Source organism: Rhipicephalus sanguineus, chromosome 1, assembly GCF_013339695.2.
Source record: "Rhipicephalus sanguineus isolate Rsan-2018 chromosome 1, BIME_Rsan_1.4, whole genome shotgun sequence".
NCBI classification, from domain to species: domain Eukaryota; kingdom Metazoa; phylum Arthropoda; class Arachnida; order Ixodida; family Ixodidae; genus Rhipicephalus; species Rhipicephalus sanguineus.
This window is the reverse complement of record NC_051176.1, coordinates 171,911,265-171,928,961: the sequence shown is the minus strand read 5'-3', so window position 1 is coordinate 171,928,961 and position 17,697 is coordinate 171,911,265. Positions and strand designations below refer to the sequence as shown.

Below are 17,697 nucleotides of genomic sequence, written 5' to 3'. Positions count from 1 at the left end.
CGCATGCCTTTGTGCGTTTTTATTAAATAAATTCGATCATTTGGTATGTGATCTATTACTTATTTTATACAGTAATGGAGAAGTAACGGCATGTAACAGGTTATTTTTGAAAACTAACTGTAACACTGCTACTTATTACTGGTAATGTGCCCATGACTGCTGTTAGGTGATGCCGTACATGTACGGCATAGACCCTCAAAGGGTTTATAACTTGTCTGAAATCTGCTTACTAGTGGTTTGTTTCGACTGTATGCTTTTAATGATTAGCCAGTGCATTTTGGAGATGTTGACAGTTGGCAATAGAGGGTAAGGAGAACTGTATGGAAGTTCAAGTATGAAAAGTACTGTATTTGCTCGTATCTAACATGCACCCAATATTTTTGGGTTCAAAATAAAAGTTCGCCTAATATACTGCTACCAGATTTTTACACAAAACATGTAGAGCAAGCTGTAAACACAACTCAAAGAGCTTGAGTTCTTGCTGGTGACTTCATGCCTTAAAGGCGAAACTGAGTTCCTACTTGCATAATTTTGCCTCATATGATTGGTTTGTTACAAGCACTTAAAGCTGCTTTTAAAAATGCTGGTGGCATGGGTTTATCTTGTGTTCACACCTGGCGAACATGACTGGGATTGTTGATGCTTCTACTGCAATCTTTAAAGTGAGAACTGCGTGGATGTTACATTTGCTATTGGTGATGGATTTTACTTCTCTTGCAGTGTTCATGTATCATGCAATTTTAAGAGGTGCTATGGAAAAGCGGCATATGAGAGCCTATATGGCTCCTATGAATTACTCTTTCCGCTGCATGCTTTGACTGAAAGGAAATTCTTGTTTCGTCATCTCCTCCATGGCCTCTATATTATGGCTCTGCTAGTGCTCAACTATGCTCAGCAATAGAGCTAGAGTTCTGTTTGTTGAGTGATACTGTAGTGTTAGTACTGGCCACCAAACATTCAGGATGTTCTGCTCATCTTGTAAATAGTGAGAAATTAGCACAACTAACTGAAAGATGGCATCTTAGGTGGGGATATGTACTAAATTAAAGAAATAAGCTTACTTTGACTTAGCATTTTTTTATTAAAGGGACACTAAAGAGCAAAACGATTTTTCTTGCATTAATAAAGTAGTCTTCCACGATACCAAAAACACCACGCTTGCTGCGAGAAGACGCTTAATAAGCGAGAAAACGCGCAAAAAGAAAATACAGGTGGCGACGCCACCTTGGAATTCCCGCACCATTTGCCGTGACGTCACATATTTTTGACGGCGCCTGCTTGGGCCTACGTAGTTCCTAATCGGTTAGATCGAAGTATATTGTCCTCTGAGGGGGCCAGAGACTTGACATAACGAGTTTGTGGAAATTTCGTCGAGCCAGTGGCGCCAAAATACGTTAAACGCTCTTTGAAACCTTCTACGTCACGAATTACAAAGTTCAGCACGAAATTTAAAAATGAAACTTTGAACTTGGTTTTCTCCTCTAATAATAAACCTATGGTGGTGAAATAAACTACACAAGAGTTCTCCGAGCACACTTTATCAATCTAAACCAATTCATTGTTTCTTTTTAGTGTCCCTTTAACAACTCAAAAAGCATTTCACTACCGCTTGCTACTGAGCTTGGCTCTAACATTATAAAACCTGTGAAACACTATTTTGGCTTCAGTACTTGTGCCATTTCCATGTTATATATGAGATATCAAAGGGGGAAAAAAAGCAGCAGCGACCAAAGATTTCTGAAGGAAAATGTTTTTGTTGTGGCACCTGTTGTTTCAGAGGGGTGCATTATCTAGTGATGGTTTTTTTAGGGCAAGGAAGCTTATAAAACAGACCAAGAACATGCTTTTGACAAACTTGAAGTTCAACAGCAAATGTTTCAAGTTTATTTCATTTAAGCCAGGCCTTTGATCACTTGTTTAGAACCTCTAAAATAGTGTCTAAGTTTATTTCCGGCATTTTCATTGGCCCCTTTTTGCCTTGTACACTATCATGTTGCATATTTATATCATATTTACAGCAACTCTTTGTTTCAGAAAGGATTAATATTGTATTGTAGCTAGAAATGAGTGAACATCAGTTCCAACCAAGGATCCTGCCATAAGTTTCAATATGTTATAGGATGATGGTTTTTAGTGAGTGTGGGTTGACTCCCCTTACCATGGAGTTATCCACCCCCGATTTTTATATAAACTGTTGCAGAGAGAACTGGCTATTACAGTTCACAATTTTTATTTTTATGGCAAGAATGTTCAGTTTGTCGCAGCGACTACTCGCTCCGCAGTGCGCGGCCTTAAACGGCTAGGCCATGGAGTGTACGTTCATACTGCTGCTCTTTCTGCATCCTGTTTGTGATATATTTGTTCTGCTAAGCTTCCCTGTTGGCGTTAAGGTGACCTCGCAGACCTCATAATAAGGGCTTCAGAAATGTTTCTGTGTGTAAAAATACTGCTTCGTGTGTTTTTGTATAAATGACCATTTGGAGATGTTTTTGTAGGTACTTTGTGCATGTTCTCTTTGTGTGGTTCTTTATTTTCTATTCTTTCTCTTTCTCTCCTTGATGTACAGCCAAAATTTCTTCAAAGCATCTCATCTTCGGAAGAGGGTTCTTCTCAGGGGCGTTTAGTCAGGTGGGTTGAGGACTACATTGTCTGCAGGTTGCGTGTTTCTTTGAAGCTCCTCTCTTTCACATTTTTCTATCCATCTTACTCTACTTCTCTGACCATGTTTATGTTTATTTGATTCAAAACTATGGCTGTTTTCTATCTCTGTATGCAGTATACTTTATGCCTAGAAATTTTTTTTTTTGCATCATAAGGGCCCTGCAGCACATATCAGGGAAGTTTCAATAAGTATTGGCTTTGGAAGAGTCTCAGATTGTTCATTTTCCCTTGCATTAGTATACTCTCAAAGTGTTGTTTACTTATTTAAATACTTTCAGCGTCATTGCAGAATTACAGGGACGACTGAGAGTTCAAAACTTGTTCAAAATGGTAGCATTGAATGTGTACTAGGCGTTACTGGCAACGTAGGCAGGGATGTGATTCCATTCAAAAGACATCTTTGGCACAAGCAAATGGAAATACATGTTGTTCTGGTAGAATACAACCTAAACGTTTAAACAGTAATTTACACCAAAGGAACATAGCAGGGTGGTGACAACAAAAATTGCTTCAGCTCAGGGTTAGTAAGAAAAGGTTTTATGGGAAAAAAATGTAAATGTGGGCTATTTCTCTTCTTTAGTAAGAGAGGTCGAGAGAGTATTTCATTGGAGTGATATTGGTGCTATGAGAATAGCTGGTAGCAATGAACCGACCTGTATGATGTTGGATAGCTTCAAGTGCAACGACTACGGGTGTAAAAGAGTAAGAGTCCCAAATTGAAGAAGCAGACTTGTGTTTTGATATTGCCGCGCGTCTTATGTTTCATGAGTTGAAGCTACACGCTCCAAGACTGTCAGCAACGCTCAGCGCAAACCGCGCCACATTCGCGAAACTTCCCGATCATTGTAGATCGTTTTGTTAAGATTGCGCGCCGCACGCGAATGTTCCAGCTTTGTCGAGAGATAACGCCGCCACCAGCGATATCGCTGGAAAGTTCGATAGCGCCTGTATGAAAGCCGACACGCTTGACCGCTTGTCAGTTGATCGACGGTCGACGCTCTGTTCGCCGCTATCAGTTTATTGCTGTAGCTGGAGTTTCATTTTCCCAGCCACAAGTTCGGCCTAATAAAGAGTTTCATCTCGGACGTGCTGACTGCTGCCTTCGTCGACGTCACGACCACGTGACATCTGGTGGAGGTGCTGTTCCTTCATGATCCGGACGCCCCCGTCAAGCCGTGAACCCAGCCCCCAGCGCGGAGAAGACATCGACGCCAACCACGACCAGCGAGCTAGCCGTAGGCAACAAGGCCTAGCACCGGAGTACGGGCCTCTACCCGACAACACTCGGAACAGAAAGGCCAGGACCACGACTGCGGCAACGATGACAGACACTGCGCCACTGCCCGCGATCAGTGATGCAGCAGCCAAGGGAGCTGTCGATCTTTCGGGGATCATCATGTGAGGACCCAGAAACGTGGCTCGAGTCGTACGAGAGGACTGCAGCCTTCAACAACTGGGACCTCAGCGACAAGTTACGCTACGTGTACTTCTCTTTGGAAGACAGCGCCAGGACGTGGTTCGAGAACAGGGAGTCTACGCTGACAACGTGGGACATCTTCCAGACCAGCTTCCTCGCAGCATTCACAAGCGTCGTGCGAAAAGAAAGGGCCGCCGCTTTACTGGAGACACGGGTCCAGCTCCCGAATGAAAAAGTGACAATCTTCGCGGAAGAAATGACTAGACTCTTCCGCCACACCGACCCTAACATGACTGAGGAGAAGGTCCGTTTCCTCATGCGGGGAGTAAGGCAAGAGCTCTTCGCTGGGCTCATGCGGAACCCACCCAAGACAGTCCAGGAATTTGTCTCCGAGGCCACAACAATCGAGAGCACGTTGGAAATGCGTGCCCGGCAATACAACCGCAGCTTCTCGACCACAAGCTACGCCGACGTTCAAGCGCTAGGATCCACCGACCTGCGTGAGACGATTCGAGCAATCGTGCAAGAGGAGCTGCGAAAACTTCTACCTTCGTCGCAACCTCAAGTAGATTCCATCGCCAACGTCGTGTGCCAGGAGATCCAGCATTCACTCGGTGCGCCTCAGCTAGTAGAGCCGCAGCCGCAAGCTATGAGCTATGCTGCTGCAGCCCGCCGTCATGCTCCTCCTCCACGCCCACGCCAAGACGACACACCGCCGCAGTACCGTCGCCAGACGCCGCCGCCACCGACGCCCTACCGTCCACCTGTCGGCCAGACGCCGGCGCCGCCACCGACGCCCTACCGCCCACCTGTCGGCCAGCGCTACACCCCGAGGAAGACCGATGTCTGGCGCGCCCCTGACAACCGCCCGCTCTGCTACCACTGCGGGGAGGCCGGCCACACGTACCGCCGCTGCCAAGTACCGTCAGATTGGGCTACGCGGATTCGCCGTCAACGCGCCGCGCCCGCAGCCAAACGAACGGCCTCGCGACATCAACGACTACCTCACCGGAACACAGTGGCAAGAACGACGACCTTCCCGCTCGCCGTCGCCCAGCCGTTACATGTCACCGCACCGCCGGCAGTACACTGGCCCAAACCGGGGCCGGTCGCCTAGCCCGTATCCGGGAAACTAAGGGCAGCAACCGATGGAGGTGCGGTTGCTGCACGACGAAATGCCGAAGATCCTCCGCGGCCGCCGCCGCCGACAACGCGACGAGACCTGCAGAACACGACGCGAAGCAGACGAAGCCCTGCCGACGAAACCTCGCGGATTGAAGAAGACCCAACGATGCAACATAGAAGCAGCGGGACATACCGACGCAGCCATGACCCGACGCCGCGACCCAACCGCAACGCAAGACGACGAACTAGTGACCTCGACGTTATCATCGACGGCCACAACGTCACCGCTCTCGTCGACACTGGGGCCGACTATTCCGTCGTCAGTGGGCCATTCGCCACCAAGCTGAAGAAAGTAAAGACCGCTTGGAGTGGACCCGAAATCCGGACAGCTGGAGGCCACATGATAACGCCGATTGGTGTCTGCACGGCGAGAGTCACCATCAATAACCGAACTTATCCTGGAGCTTTGTAATCCTACAAAACTGCTCCAGGGATGTGATACTTGGAATGGACTTCCTAAGTGACCATGGCGCCGTCATCGACCTGAGGTCTGAGTCGATAACACTGACCTCAAAGTGCTCCCGCCCCACGCGATGCCAGGCAACCATGCATTGAATGTGATAGAAGAGCAGGTGACCATTCCGCCGCGCTCCAGCGTCATTATTTCCGTCTGCACCGAAAAACCTGCGAACCTTGAAGGCGTCATCGAGGGCGATCAGCACCTACTCCTGAACCGTCAAATTTGCGTCGCACGAGGTATAGCCGAGCTGCGTGACGGTAAAGCAAAGGTAGTCCTGACAAACTTCAGCCACGAATATAGGCACGTCAACTTTGGTACGACGGTTGCCTACATCGACGAATGTGTAGCCGCCAGCGATGCTTTCGCCCTCTTCGATGCTGCCGAACCTCCTTCGACGAATAGTGGTCCCGAACCGGATTTTGACATCAACCCGAGCCTTCCGAAGGCCAAGCAAGACTAGCTCAAAACCCTGCTCCTGCAATACAAGGACTGTTTCTCGTCGTCATCGCGGGTCCAACAAACGCCCCTTGCGAAGCACCGCATTATAACAGAAGAAAATTCTCGACCACTCCGTCAGAGCCCCTACAGAGTTTCTACTTGAGAGCGCGACGCGATAAAGAAACAAGTCGACGAGATGCTACGCGACATCATCCAGCCGTCCAAGAGTCCGTGGGCGTCACCCGTGGTGTTAGTGAAGAAGAAGGACGGGACACTGCGCTTCTGCGTTGATTATCGGCGCCTGAACAAAATCACGAAGAAGGACGTGTACCCCCTCCCACGAATAGACGACACCCTGGATCGACTTCACAACGCAACGTACTTTTCGTCGATGGACCTCAAGACCGGCTACTGGCAAATCGAAGTCGACGAGAGAGACCGAGAAAAGACTGCCTTTATAACACCCGACGGCCTGTTTGAGTTCAAGGTCATGCCTTTCGGTCTTTGCTCGGCACCTTCGACATTCCAGCGTGTCATGGACACCGTACTGGCCGGATTGAAGTGGCAGACGTGCCTAGTGTATTTGGACGACGTCGTCGTGTTTTCCTCGACCTTCGACGAGCATCTCCGGCGGCTTGAGGCAGTACTTCAAGCAATCAAGGCCTCTGGACTGACCCTGAAGCCAGAAAAGTGCCGATTCGCGTACGACGAGCTCTTGTTTCTCGGTTATGTGATCAGCAAGTCTGGAGTGCGCCCAGACCCGAGGAAAACAGCTGCCATCGCCGACTTCGCGCCACCCACCGACAAGAAGGCCGTGCGCCGATTTCTCGGCCTATGCGCCTATTACAGACGCTTCATCAAAAACTTTTCACGTATCGCCGAACCACTGACGCTTCTCACGAAGAATAACGTGGAATTCAGGTGGGAAACGGCGCAAGTGCAAGCCTTTCAAGAACTTAAACGACGCCTGCAGGCGCCACCCATACTTGCACATTTCGACGATTGCGCCGATACGGAAATACACACCGACGCAAGCAGCGTAGGACTCGGTGCCGTCCTTGTGCAAAAGACTGACGGGCTTGAAAGGGTTATCAGTTGTGCTAGCCGGTCACTATCCAAGGCAGAAGCAAACTATTCCACAACAGAAAAGGAATGCCTTGCCATCCTCTGGGCTACGTCAAAGTTTCGCCCCTACCTCTATGGCAGGCCCTTCAAAGTTGTTAGTGACCATCACGCCTTAATGTTGGCTAGCTAACTTGAAGGACCCTTCAGGTCGTCTCGCACGATGGAGTCTGAGGCTTCAAGAATTCGATATTACCATCGTGTACAAGTCCGGACGAAAACACTCTGACGCCGACTGCCTGTCTCGTGCCCCTGTCGACGCGCCGCCGCAAGACGACGACGATGACTGCTTCCTCGGAACTATAAGTGCCGACGACTTCGCCGAAAGGCAACGGGCCGACGCGGAACTGGGGGGCCTTATTGAGTACCTCGAGTGCAAGACCACCGTTGTTCCGAAGGTATTCAAGCGAGGACTGCCGTCGTTTTTCTTACGGAACGGCGTTCTCCTGAAGAAGAACTTCTCGCCCCTTCAAACCGACTACCTTCTCGTCGTGCCCTCATCATTGCGACCAGAAGTCCTCCAGGCCCTACACGACGACCCGACGGCTGGACACCTCGGTGGTTCCCGCACGCTCGCCAGAATACAGGAAAAATACTACTGGCCACGCCTTGCTGCCGACGTCGCCCACTACGTTAAGACTTGCCGAGATTGCCAGCGACGGAAGACACCGCCGACTAGGCCAGCGGGACTTCTGCAGCCAATCGAACCACCTCACCGGCCGTTCGAGCAAATCGGGATGGACCTACTGGGGCCGTTCCCGACGTCGACTTCCGGCAACAAGTGGATCGTCGTAGCAACTGACTACCTCACTCGCTACGCCGAGACAAAGGCCTTGCCCAAAGGCAGTGCCGCCGAGGTAGCCAAGTTCTTCGTGGAGAACATCGTCTTGCGTCATGGCGCCCCAGAGGTCCTCATCACAGACAGAGGTACCGCCTTTACTGCTGACTTAACTCAGGCGATCTTCAAATACAGCGAGACGAGCCACCGCCGCACCACCGCCTACCATCCACAGACCAATGGCCTCACCGAACGTCTAAATAAGACCATCGCCGACATGCTGGCCATGTACGTCGACGTTGAGCACAAGACGTGGGACGCCGTCCTTCCGTGCGTGACCTTCGCTTACAACACGGCTGTCCAAGAAACGACGCGGATGACGCCGTACAAGTTGGTCTACGGAAGGAGCGCGGCGACGACGCTCGACGCCATGCTACCGAACGTCACCGATGAAGAAAATCTCGACGCCGCCGCTTACTTACAACGTGCCGAAGAAGCTCGACAGCTCGCCCGCCTGCGCATCAAGACCCACCAGAACACCGACAGCCGTCGCTACAATCTTCGACGACGCTTCGTGGAGTACCAGCCCGGCGACCGTGTCTGGGTCTGGACACCAATACGACGACGCGGACTGAGCGAGAAGCTTCTGCGACGATACTTCGGACCGTACAGGGTACTTCGATGTCTCGGCGCACTCGACTACGAGGTTGTCCCCGACGGCATCACGAACTCTCAGAGGCGCCGAGCTCGACCCGAGGTCGTGCATGTGGTGCGCCTTAAACCGTACTATGCACGTTAACGCACCAGAGGACTCTAATGTTTGCTTTCTTTATTAGTTTTCTTTAGTATTGCATTTATTCGTGTTCTGTTTTCAAGCATCGGGACGATGCTTTTTCAGAGGGGGGCATTGCCGCGCGTCTTATGTTTCATGAGTTGAAGCTACACGCTCCAAGACTGTCAGCAACGCTCAGCGCAAACCGCGCCACATTGTTCGCGAAACTTCCCGATCATTGTAGATCGTTTTGTTAAGATTGCGCGCCGCACGCGAATGTTCCAGCTTTGTCGAGAGATAACGCCGCCACCAGCGATATCGCTGGAAAGTTCGATAGCGCCTGTATAAAAGCCGACACGCTTGACCGCTTGTCAGTTGATCGACGGTCGACGCTCTGTTCGCCGCTATCAGTTTATTGCTGTAGCTGGAGTTTCATTTTCCCGGCCACAAGTTCGGCCTAATAAAGAGTTTCACCTCGGACGTGCTGACTGCTGCCTTCGTCGACGTCACGACCACGTGACAATATGTCTAATGTTTAAGAAGCACTTTAACTGAACATAAGTTGGGAAAAAAAATTGTCACTAAAAATGAGAATGGGTTGAGCATTGTTGATCACATAGTTAATATGTATATTTCATGATGAATTATTCTTGCTATAGATGTCAAGGCACTTTAAGTGTTGACGTTAAACAACTGAAAATTGTCAATCAAGTAAACAGAAGTAATGATGTGCGTAGTAGTATTTCAGGAAATTTCATGTTGTCAAGATAAGATGGAAATGCAATACAACCGTGTAGTTTAGTTGTATTGTGTGGGACTAGGCTTGTGCGAATAGTAAATTTTAAGTTCGAAGTGAATAGCGATTTGGTCAAGTAATTTCGAATCGAATTCGGATGGTATATATCACATACTATTTTCAAAAATGAGCATGTTTGTCATGACCCAAATAACCTGCACAATATTTTTTTTAAATTGAAACAAGGAATGCGCAAATGTCATTCTTTTTGGTTCAAAGAAAGTGGAAGCAACTCTGAATAGTAGCAGAATTTGACTTTCGGTAGTATGCAAGTGATAACCTGTAAAATATGTTGCGTTTTAAAATTTACTATACTTAGAGCATATAAGCCGGTATAACAAGCTTTTAAACTTAAAAAAATAAATCGATGTGAGGGCAATATGTTCATTTAACCTTGAAGTGTGGCTTCGCGGCAGTGCGGATTTTTCCTGGAAAGGTGTATTCACGCTATAGCACCCCTCCACCGCAGTGAAACCACCTTTACAGGGGGGTTACATGTGAACTAATATACACCTATTCGTTCATTTCAAATACTTCGAAATTTCCAAGAATTTAAATTCGAATCGAAGCGAATTCGAATAATGTAATATTGGTTCGAATATCCGAAGCGCTCGAATATTCGCACAAGCCTATGTGGGCCACATAGTCCTGTTCTCATTGTTGAAGAAATTCAGGTGGGGCATTCAGTGACATAGATAAATAATAAGGGCCTGGAGACTTGAGCCTTGCAGTACACTGCAAGTGACAGAACAGATCTGTGAGCTATAATGGTTGGCCTGTCATGTTAGGACATGTTAGGTCCTGTTAGATACGGAAATTAAATTCATTGCAATAAATTAGGGTCAGTGTTTAAGATGCTTAGTTTTAGTAGAAGGAGACAAGTAGCAATGGTACTGAAAGGTTTTTTTTTTTTGGTAGTAAAAAATACGAAGTCAGTAACACAAGTGTGGTCAGCTGCAGAAAGCAAATCGTTGGTAAAGAGGGGTAGTTAGGTTTCACAAGAATATTGTTTTCTAAAATCATTCGGACAGTTGTGAAAGAAGTTAAGTTCAAGAAAAGTGATTTGGTTGGAGTATATGCTCAAAAAGCTTGCACAGGATACTTCTCAAGGTGATCGGCCTGTAATTCAGTGGATTGGTTGCACCACCTGCTTTAGGACAGGTATCGGCTGCCCCATCTTTCAATCGCTGGGCAATTAGGCAATGCTGCATATACCAATGACTGGGTAGAAAACTGCAGAAAAAAATCATTTAATGGCAGTCTGTTTTGGAAACCTAGTTATTCTGTTGGTGGCAGATGCTGACATCTTTGTTTAGTATAAAATTTAAAAGGCCCAAATGATCGACCATGATCGAGTTCATGAAAGCAGACTTAGTTACAGTTGGTAAATTAAGACAGAGGTCAACATAAAAAGTATTTTTAATCACATTCAGCAGAGCTTCACATCCCCTTTCACTTGGAATAACTGATTGCTTAAAATAAGAGCAGAAAAATAAATAAATAAAATTATACAGTGATGGACAAAATGGCGAACGTGTATGTTGTTTTTTGTGCTCCTAGATTAAAATGCAGCACTAGCAAGCCCAAGCATAGACTCTTAGAATTACTGAACCATGATCGTTGACAATGTTGTGTAATTTTTTTTTCGTACCAATTACTCATACTCCAGAATTTACATGGGTTGCACTGCAGACGAGTTCGAAGGGTATCATTGAAAACAAAAAAAAACTGCTTCGAAATTGCATGTACAGTAGGCTCTTGATTATTCAAACTTGAGGGGACCCTGGAATTTTGTTTCAATTATCAGAAGTTCTCATCAATATGACTCGGGGCAACATACCAACATGTGTTGAAACGAAACATTCACATATTCATACCTGCCAACCTGTGGACTCCGAAATTCGGAAGATTCGCAAAGCGAGGGAGGAGAGGGGATGCGACAAAACAAAACTGGTGTGCATTTTTATTGTTTGTCAGGGCCGCAGCAATGTCATAGATAGCTCTGAATAATTGCCAGTAAGTTTTTAGATGTCAGCGATCATACTAGTTCTCATTTATTACATGGCGCATGCATGCATGTGTAATTAAGAGACAAATGGGGTATGTTCCGTGATAGCTGGTAGCCCCTTCCCAATCTTAGTAAGCTTTCCGCATGACATCTGTGTACAGTGGTAACAGTAACTTAATGGTTCCGCATGTGGTAGACTGAGGCAAGGCCGTATCGAATTTTTTTTCTTCCCTCCTCAATCAACGCGCAATTGTTATTGTGCATGGTATGGTTAGTTTAGGTGCTTTGTAGGCAGGCAATCAGCTTTTTTCGTGACTGTTATTGATATAAGAACGTAAATGTTCAGTTAGAAGCGACAAAGGCAGCAGATATTTTTTGGCACAGATGAGCAAAAAATTTTAATTAACTGAATTTACGCGACAGAGCAGTTTGAATTAAGCGGCTTTTGAAATGGACTGAAAACATTGTACCAACCAAAAATTTGAAATTTGTTTGAATTATGCAAGAGTTTGAATTATTAGAGTTCGAATTATTGTGAGTTACTGTACATATTTATAGTTATATTCTGTGCTTATTCTGAAGAAGCATTATAAAAAAGAAAAGAAAAACAGCCATCACTCTTTGTCATTGTCAAACTTTTTTTTTAATTCCTCGCATGCCTAAAGCATCAGGCTTTTTTACTAGTGAGGGAGACGTTGTGAAGGCAGAGAAATTATAATTCAACACAATGAAGTGTGTAAAAAAGTGTTCACAGGAAGTGTGCTCAGCAAATGACGATTCTGAGTCCAAGCGAACTAAAAACTGTATTGGTATTAAACCTGTTCAGAGTTATAAGGATATTGGACGTAATATTACATTGAGTTACAGGGAGACTAACATGATGGCCATGTGAAAACTAAAGGTTAAATTGGAAGGATCCTCTTCACCAGTGAAATACTGGTGTATGAGCAATAAAATAATTCTGCAAGATCTGGTTGGTCAAGTGAAGCATTGTGTTGTCTAGCATGCTTGAAATGATACCAATCCATTTTATGTATGCAACTTCACAAATGCAGCCTTTATATCTTTGTCTTATAGTAGTACAATTGTAGATGAAGTCTGCTGAATTTCTTATTAAATCTGGTATATAGCCATTTAGTCAAGTCATCTTGCAATTTATATAACGGATGACTGGATTTCTGATGTTAGTAAAGAATGACTAACAACATTTTTAGCTTGTTGTGTGTAGGGGTGTTGGGCGTTTGGCTCACTCATGTATTCTTAATATGACAGTTATTAGACAGGTTTATACTTACCATGTGCAGGAAGTGCTGCAGGGTTCGTTTGTACTTTTTAGACTGATTCTTGCCAGTCATTATTGTGCAACTTTTTTACTTTACGGTAGCGTACCCAGTTGTCTGTGACTTCATTTCTCTTCTCTTTCTTATTTGTTACTGCTACCTCTGAGCAGCTTCCGGATTGGACAGGTATGGTGTCAGGGGCTGTAGGAGCATGTTTATTTTTATTCTGCAAGCCTTGCTGGTGTCCTCTTTCCTGTCTTTCCTTTTGTGTTTTTTTTTCTAATGGTGTCTTTTCTATGTATTGCACGCATGAGGTGAGAGGTTAAACATGGTGTAGTGCACATTGTTGAGAATGTTACATGCACACAGATATGAAGGATATTCAAAATGCGTCATATTGCACTGATGGGCCAAAGATGAAGGTGTGTCATTTTAAAGATATAATTTGCCCGATTAAAAATGTGTAGCCATTTCTGTGCCCTGTTTTAGGTGCACGTGCACATTCCAAAAAGTTCATGGCATTTTGATGCTGAAATGTGGTAAAATGTGGCATTTTTCAATGTTATGTATACTTAATGTGTGCTTTTTTTTTCTGTGCATTTGCTATAATATGATATCTGTGTGTAGTGGAGCAATGAGCGTAATAGTTCATGTGCTAGCTAGTGGCAGAGAAGTTTCTCTGTTGCTAACGTCTGCATTAAGTCTAATTCTTTTTATGCAGTGAGGATCACTGACATTGTACATATGACTAATAGTACTTACCTTCTGTGTGAAAAAAATAGATTTGCTAGCATTTACTTTCTTGCTATTAAAACATTTATTGTTGCAATTAGTCTTGCAGTAAGATATAACTTTCATGCCTCAATGAAAGATTAAGTATTCTTATCGTTTGTGCATAATAGTCCTCTTTCGATAAGGTTAACATTGCATATCTATTTATTTATGTGTAACAACAGCTTCTTGTGACTGGAAATTGATATTGTGACGGGCACGTTGCACAGTATACATGTACTTAAAATATATTATTTAAATGACTGCAGGGTGTTAAATTCTTTGAACAAAATATCTCCACTGCAGAAGGGTCATTTTTCTTAATGGTAGATTGTTTCATTGCTTAGTGATGGCAGTGTTGGTCTTGCCACATTGTGAACAGACCGTTGTTGTGAAAAGATGTGCCACTGTGCAATCTTATTCTTTACAGGAAGCTTTAGCTTTGTAGATCCTATCTAAAATACGTGTGAATGAAGCAACACATATGCATGCAGCACATGGACTCATAGTACATCTACACTGAGCTGCTGGCAATTGTATTTAAGCAAATGCTATAATTCAGCTCAATTACCAACTTTTTTTTATCAGTTGCAAAGTGCCACTTTAACACTTTGCTTACATTGGGGCATCAGTGACACAGACAAGCATGACACTGGCATATTGTTGAATGGCAGCTTGTCAGCAGTCATCAACACTGCACTGACACAACTGACAAGTTTAAAGGGGTCGTGAACCACCCCTCGCACTTGCTGAGAAAACGCATCCTGCAAAAAGCAGGCGCTGCTCTGAACAACTCAGCCAAATCTTTCAGTCATGCGTGGCAAGGAGCATTTATAAGCAGAGCATGCAGTTGCAACTTTCTCAAGCACGCTCTCTTCATACAGAGGCCCGTCCTCACTCTCTTTGGTAGGTGGGGCAGGGCGCCTGCTGTATGTCATCATAGAGCAAATTACTGCCATTTGCCGATATCTGACATAAACCAAGAGCACCGTTCGATTCAGATTCGCTTTTTGCCACAGGGTGCTGCCACGTGTCAGCGCTGTGCTGCATAGTTTGCTAACATTACACAGTGAGCCACACTTGCGCACAGGAATCGCTACAAGAGAGAGCGACTGCGTTTCATTGTGTGCGCTCAAGGTCATGACACACGCTGACGTTACTTTCTGTCGGGCCATCCCTCTCTCTGTAGCCTCCAGCATGCTCGTCTGGGCGAGAGAAGAGAGAAAGCATGTAAAGCATGTGACAAATCCCTGTAACTCAGCTCGTTCTTGATGTATTCAAGAAATTTTTGTGGCAATCGATTCGTGAGGCAGTAAACTCGGATACTGAGATCATTTGATGATTACTTGGAAAAGTGGTTCAGGACCCCTTTAAGAATTCTTAGTTTGGCCTGCTTTTGTGTGACAGCACCAGCAAAAATAGTCTGCTGACCATTGTCAGACCGGCCTCCAGGAAAGCTCTTACACAGAGAAAATTTAAAGACAAACAAGTATTCTTATCCGATGCCAACACCTCTATCTTTTTTTGTCTGCTTAAGATATAGGAACAAGTCTGAAGTTAAAACGTTCAAAACCTGGAACTTGTCAGTCACATGTAAAGAAGTTTTGGATAGTGTTGTTCACTGCCGTAAATCCAGAAAAATCACAGGGGGACACACATCTTGCAATGGTGGCCATTTTGTTTTTATTAATATGCTTTATCTTTAATTATATAAAAATTATAATTGTGCTTTCACATAAAAAAAGAAGATTGTGAGCATTGACACCGGGTCGGGGAAAACAGCACTGAGCAGCCAATAAGCAGACATTGCATGACGAAGCTAGTTTTTAATCATAACTCAAAAGCATGCTCTAACATATTTCCAGCTATGTCATTCGGGTTAAAGCATGAAATAAAAATTTTACCACTTTTTTGTGATTACACATAAAGGCACAGCTTTTTTTCAACTTCAGCTCCATTTGCCATCGTGTATAGCCTCCCACAATTTACTCCTGGAAACTTGTAAAACATTTTTATGTTCACTGGTGATTTTTTAAATTAACACAATCATAGTCGAGCAGTTGCACTTATACTTCATAGTGAATGGCTTCCAGCAAATTGTCGACATAAATAATGGCAGATGATCTGGGATTATTTATTTACTTTGCATTTCAAAGCCCAGCATAATAAACATTTGTGGCACATCAGAAGTAACCCATAGCATTTCAGGAAGCTTGTGCTCTACAGTGCTTTTTGAAATGACAAGCACCTTTCACTTTTGTACTTCGTTTCTGCTCTTTGAAAGGGGTTGCACTTGCAAGGGGTGTTACGGGGGAGTATTTGGATCCATCCCACCGCTGCCACCAGTTCTTACGAGTGGGTATTCGGATCCATCCCACCGCCTCAACCAGTTGTTACGAGCGGCGTCGTTGGCCGACGCGGACTCAGGGGGTAGCGTGGAGCTGAGCGGCGACAGTCGTACCGCAGGCCCAGGGATGTCCAGAACAGCAGGAAGCCGAGGCAGGGAGACCGGCGTTGAGGAAAACTTAACAGACGTTTATTTACAACATCACAGAGGACAGGATAGTCAGAACGACATCTAGTCCGATCGATCCGTGCAGAGCAGACGCTCTGCTGCTCCTTAAATACGCTTCCTTCCCAATATAGGGAAACTCCTTAATCGACAAATGTCCAATCACAAACGTGCATGCCTTTGGAGCTGCATAACTAGCAAATGTCCAATCACAAACGTGCATGCCTTTGGAGGGTCCGTCTCTTCGACACATAGGTCACCGCCCCTAGGATGGCACGCCAGGGACCACTGCACTCTCACTCTCCACGTCCGACCAGTTTGGAAGAAAAAGGGGCGGAACAATGCCACCTCGGGGAACTCATAATCCTTTTACGAACAAAGGCACCAGCTTTAATCAAAAGCACACTCGATGCAAATACGCGTCCCACGGAGGCGACCCGCGCGTAGCTGCCAGCTTTCTGCCGAAGCGCTCAGTTCAGGGAAAAGACAGCAGGTGTAGGTGTCTAATCCGTTTTCCGAAATGAGGGGGGGGGGGGAAGTCCAAGAAGCAGGAAAACTCGTTTGGAGACAGCTGGCCCAGGACCTTCGTATCTGCTTTGTAACAGGGGTGACCCTCCACAGGCTGAGCACAAAGGGGGTCAGGACCCACTTGAATCATCCATGATTGGCTCTACTGGCGGTGTTTCTTTTATATGAAGCATTCAATACAGTGGGTCACGTAAGGAGCGTGTCATGGTTTATGGGGTCATTAGCTGCGAGAGCTCAAGTTTACGGTCTGCCAAATCATTCTGAGTAAATGAAAAATTTTGAAAGTATCTAAGATTGACTTATTTCACAGACTGGTTGTTTCATGTAAGAAGAACAGTGAGATTAAGTGCTGCAGTGACCAAAGTGCCACACTGTGACTGAATGCATACCCACATTGTGTCGACACTGACAACACTGCAGTATTTTGACAAAGTCTGTTTGATGGTTCTCATAAGCCAGTGATTCCACTCCTGCGCCAACTGCGCTAAAGTGCGCCAAATTGTATTTACTGCGCCATCCTGATAATATCGACGAAAATTGCGCCATACTGTGCCAAAGTCTCGGGTTTGGGGGCGTCTATCACCGGCAATCGCACGGCCGGCGCGTCAGAACATGTGCAGCTTGATCTTGGGGCTGCCAAAGTCGCAACCATGGACCAAGAATTATTCCGCTGAATAAATAGCGCTCACGCGTGCGTCCCAAATAAGCCACGATGCCATGCACGGTGCCGACGCAGCTTCTGTTCTCAAGTCGGCTCGACAGCCAAACGTGCTCTCCGCAGAGGCTCGTGACGTCTAGGCCTCTCGGTAGCGAGAAAGTGCGACGGCGATTCATCGGCGGACGTCGTCTGTTCTAGAAACACTGCTGATAGCTCGTTTCAAGCGTCGCACGGCACGTAAGGAAAGCAATGTTCAGTAATAACTATATGTGTGCTGCTAAAATGTCTGTCACATCTGTTTCCGGACATCG

The 17,697-nt window shown here is 45.8% G+C and overlaps 1 protein-coding gene across 4 annotated transcripts in view; it reads left to right on the top strand.

The window, feature by feature from the left end:
* LOC119402309 (uncharacterized) overlaps nt 1–17,697 on the top strand; it is an 89,245-nt gene that overhangs the window by 59,805 nt on the left and 11,743 nt on the right. For 2 of the 4 annotated variants that reach the window (XM_037669467.2, XM_037669473.2), the window contains exons 9-10: nt 2,567–2,628; nt 13,088–13,103. The exons of 1 other annotated variant lie outside the window; for it this stretch is intronic. In XM_037669467.2, coding sequence (XP_037525395.1) covers nt 2,567–2,628; nt 13,088–13,103 — 78 coding nt within the window. The remainder of the gene's footprint in view (nt 1–2,566; nt 2,629–13,087; nt 13,104–17,697) is intronic. One more of the 4 variants, XM_037669462.2, reaches the window with a different exon arrangement.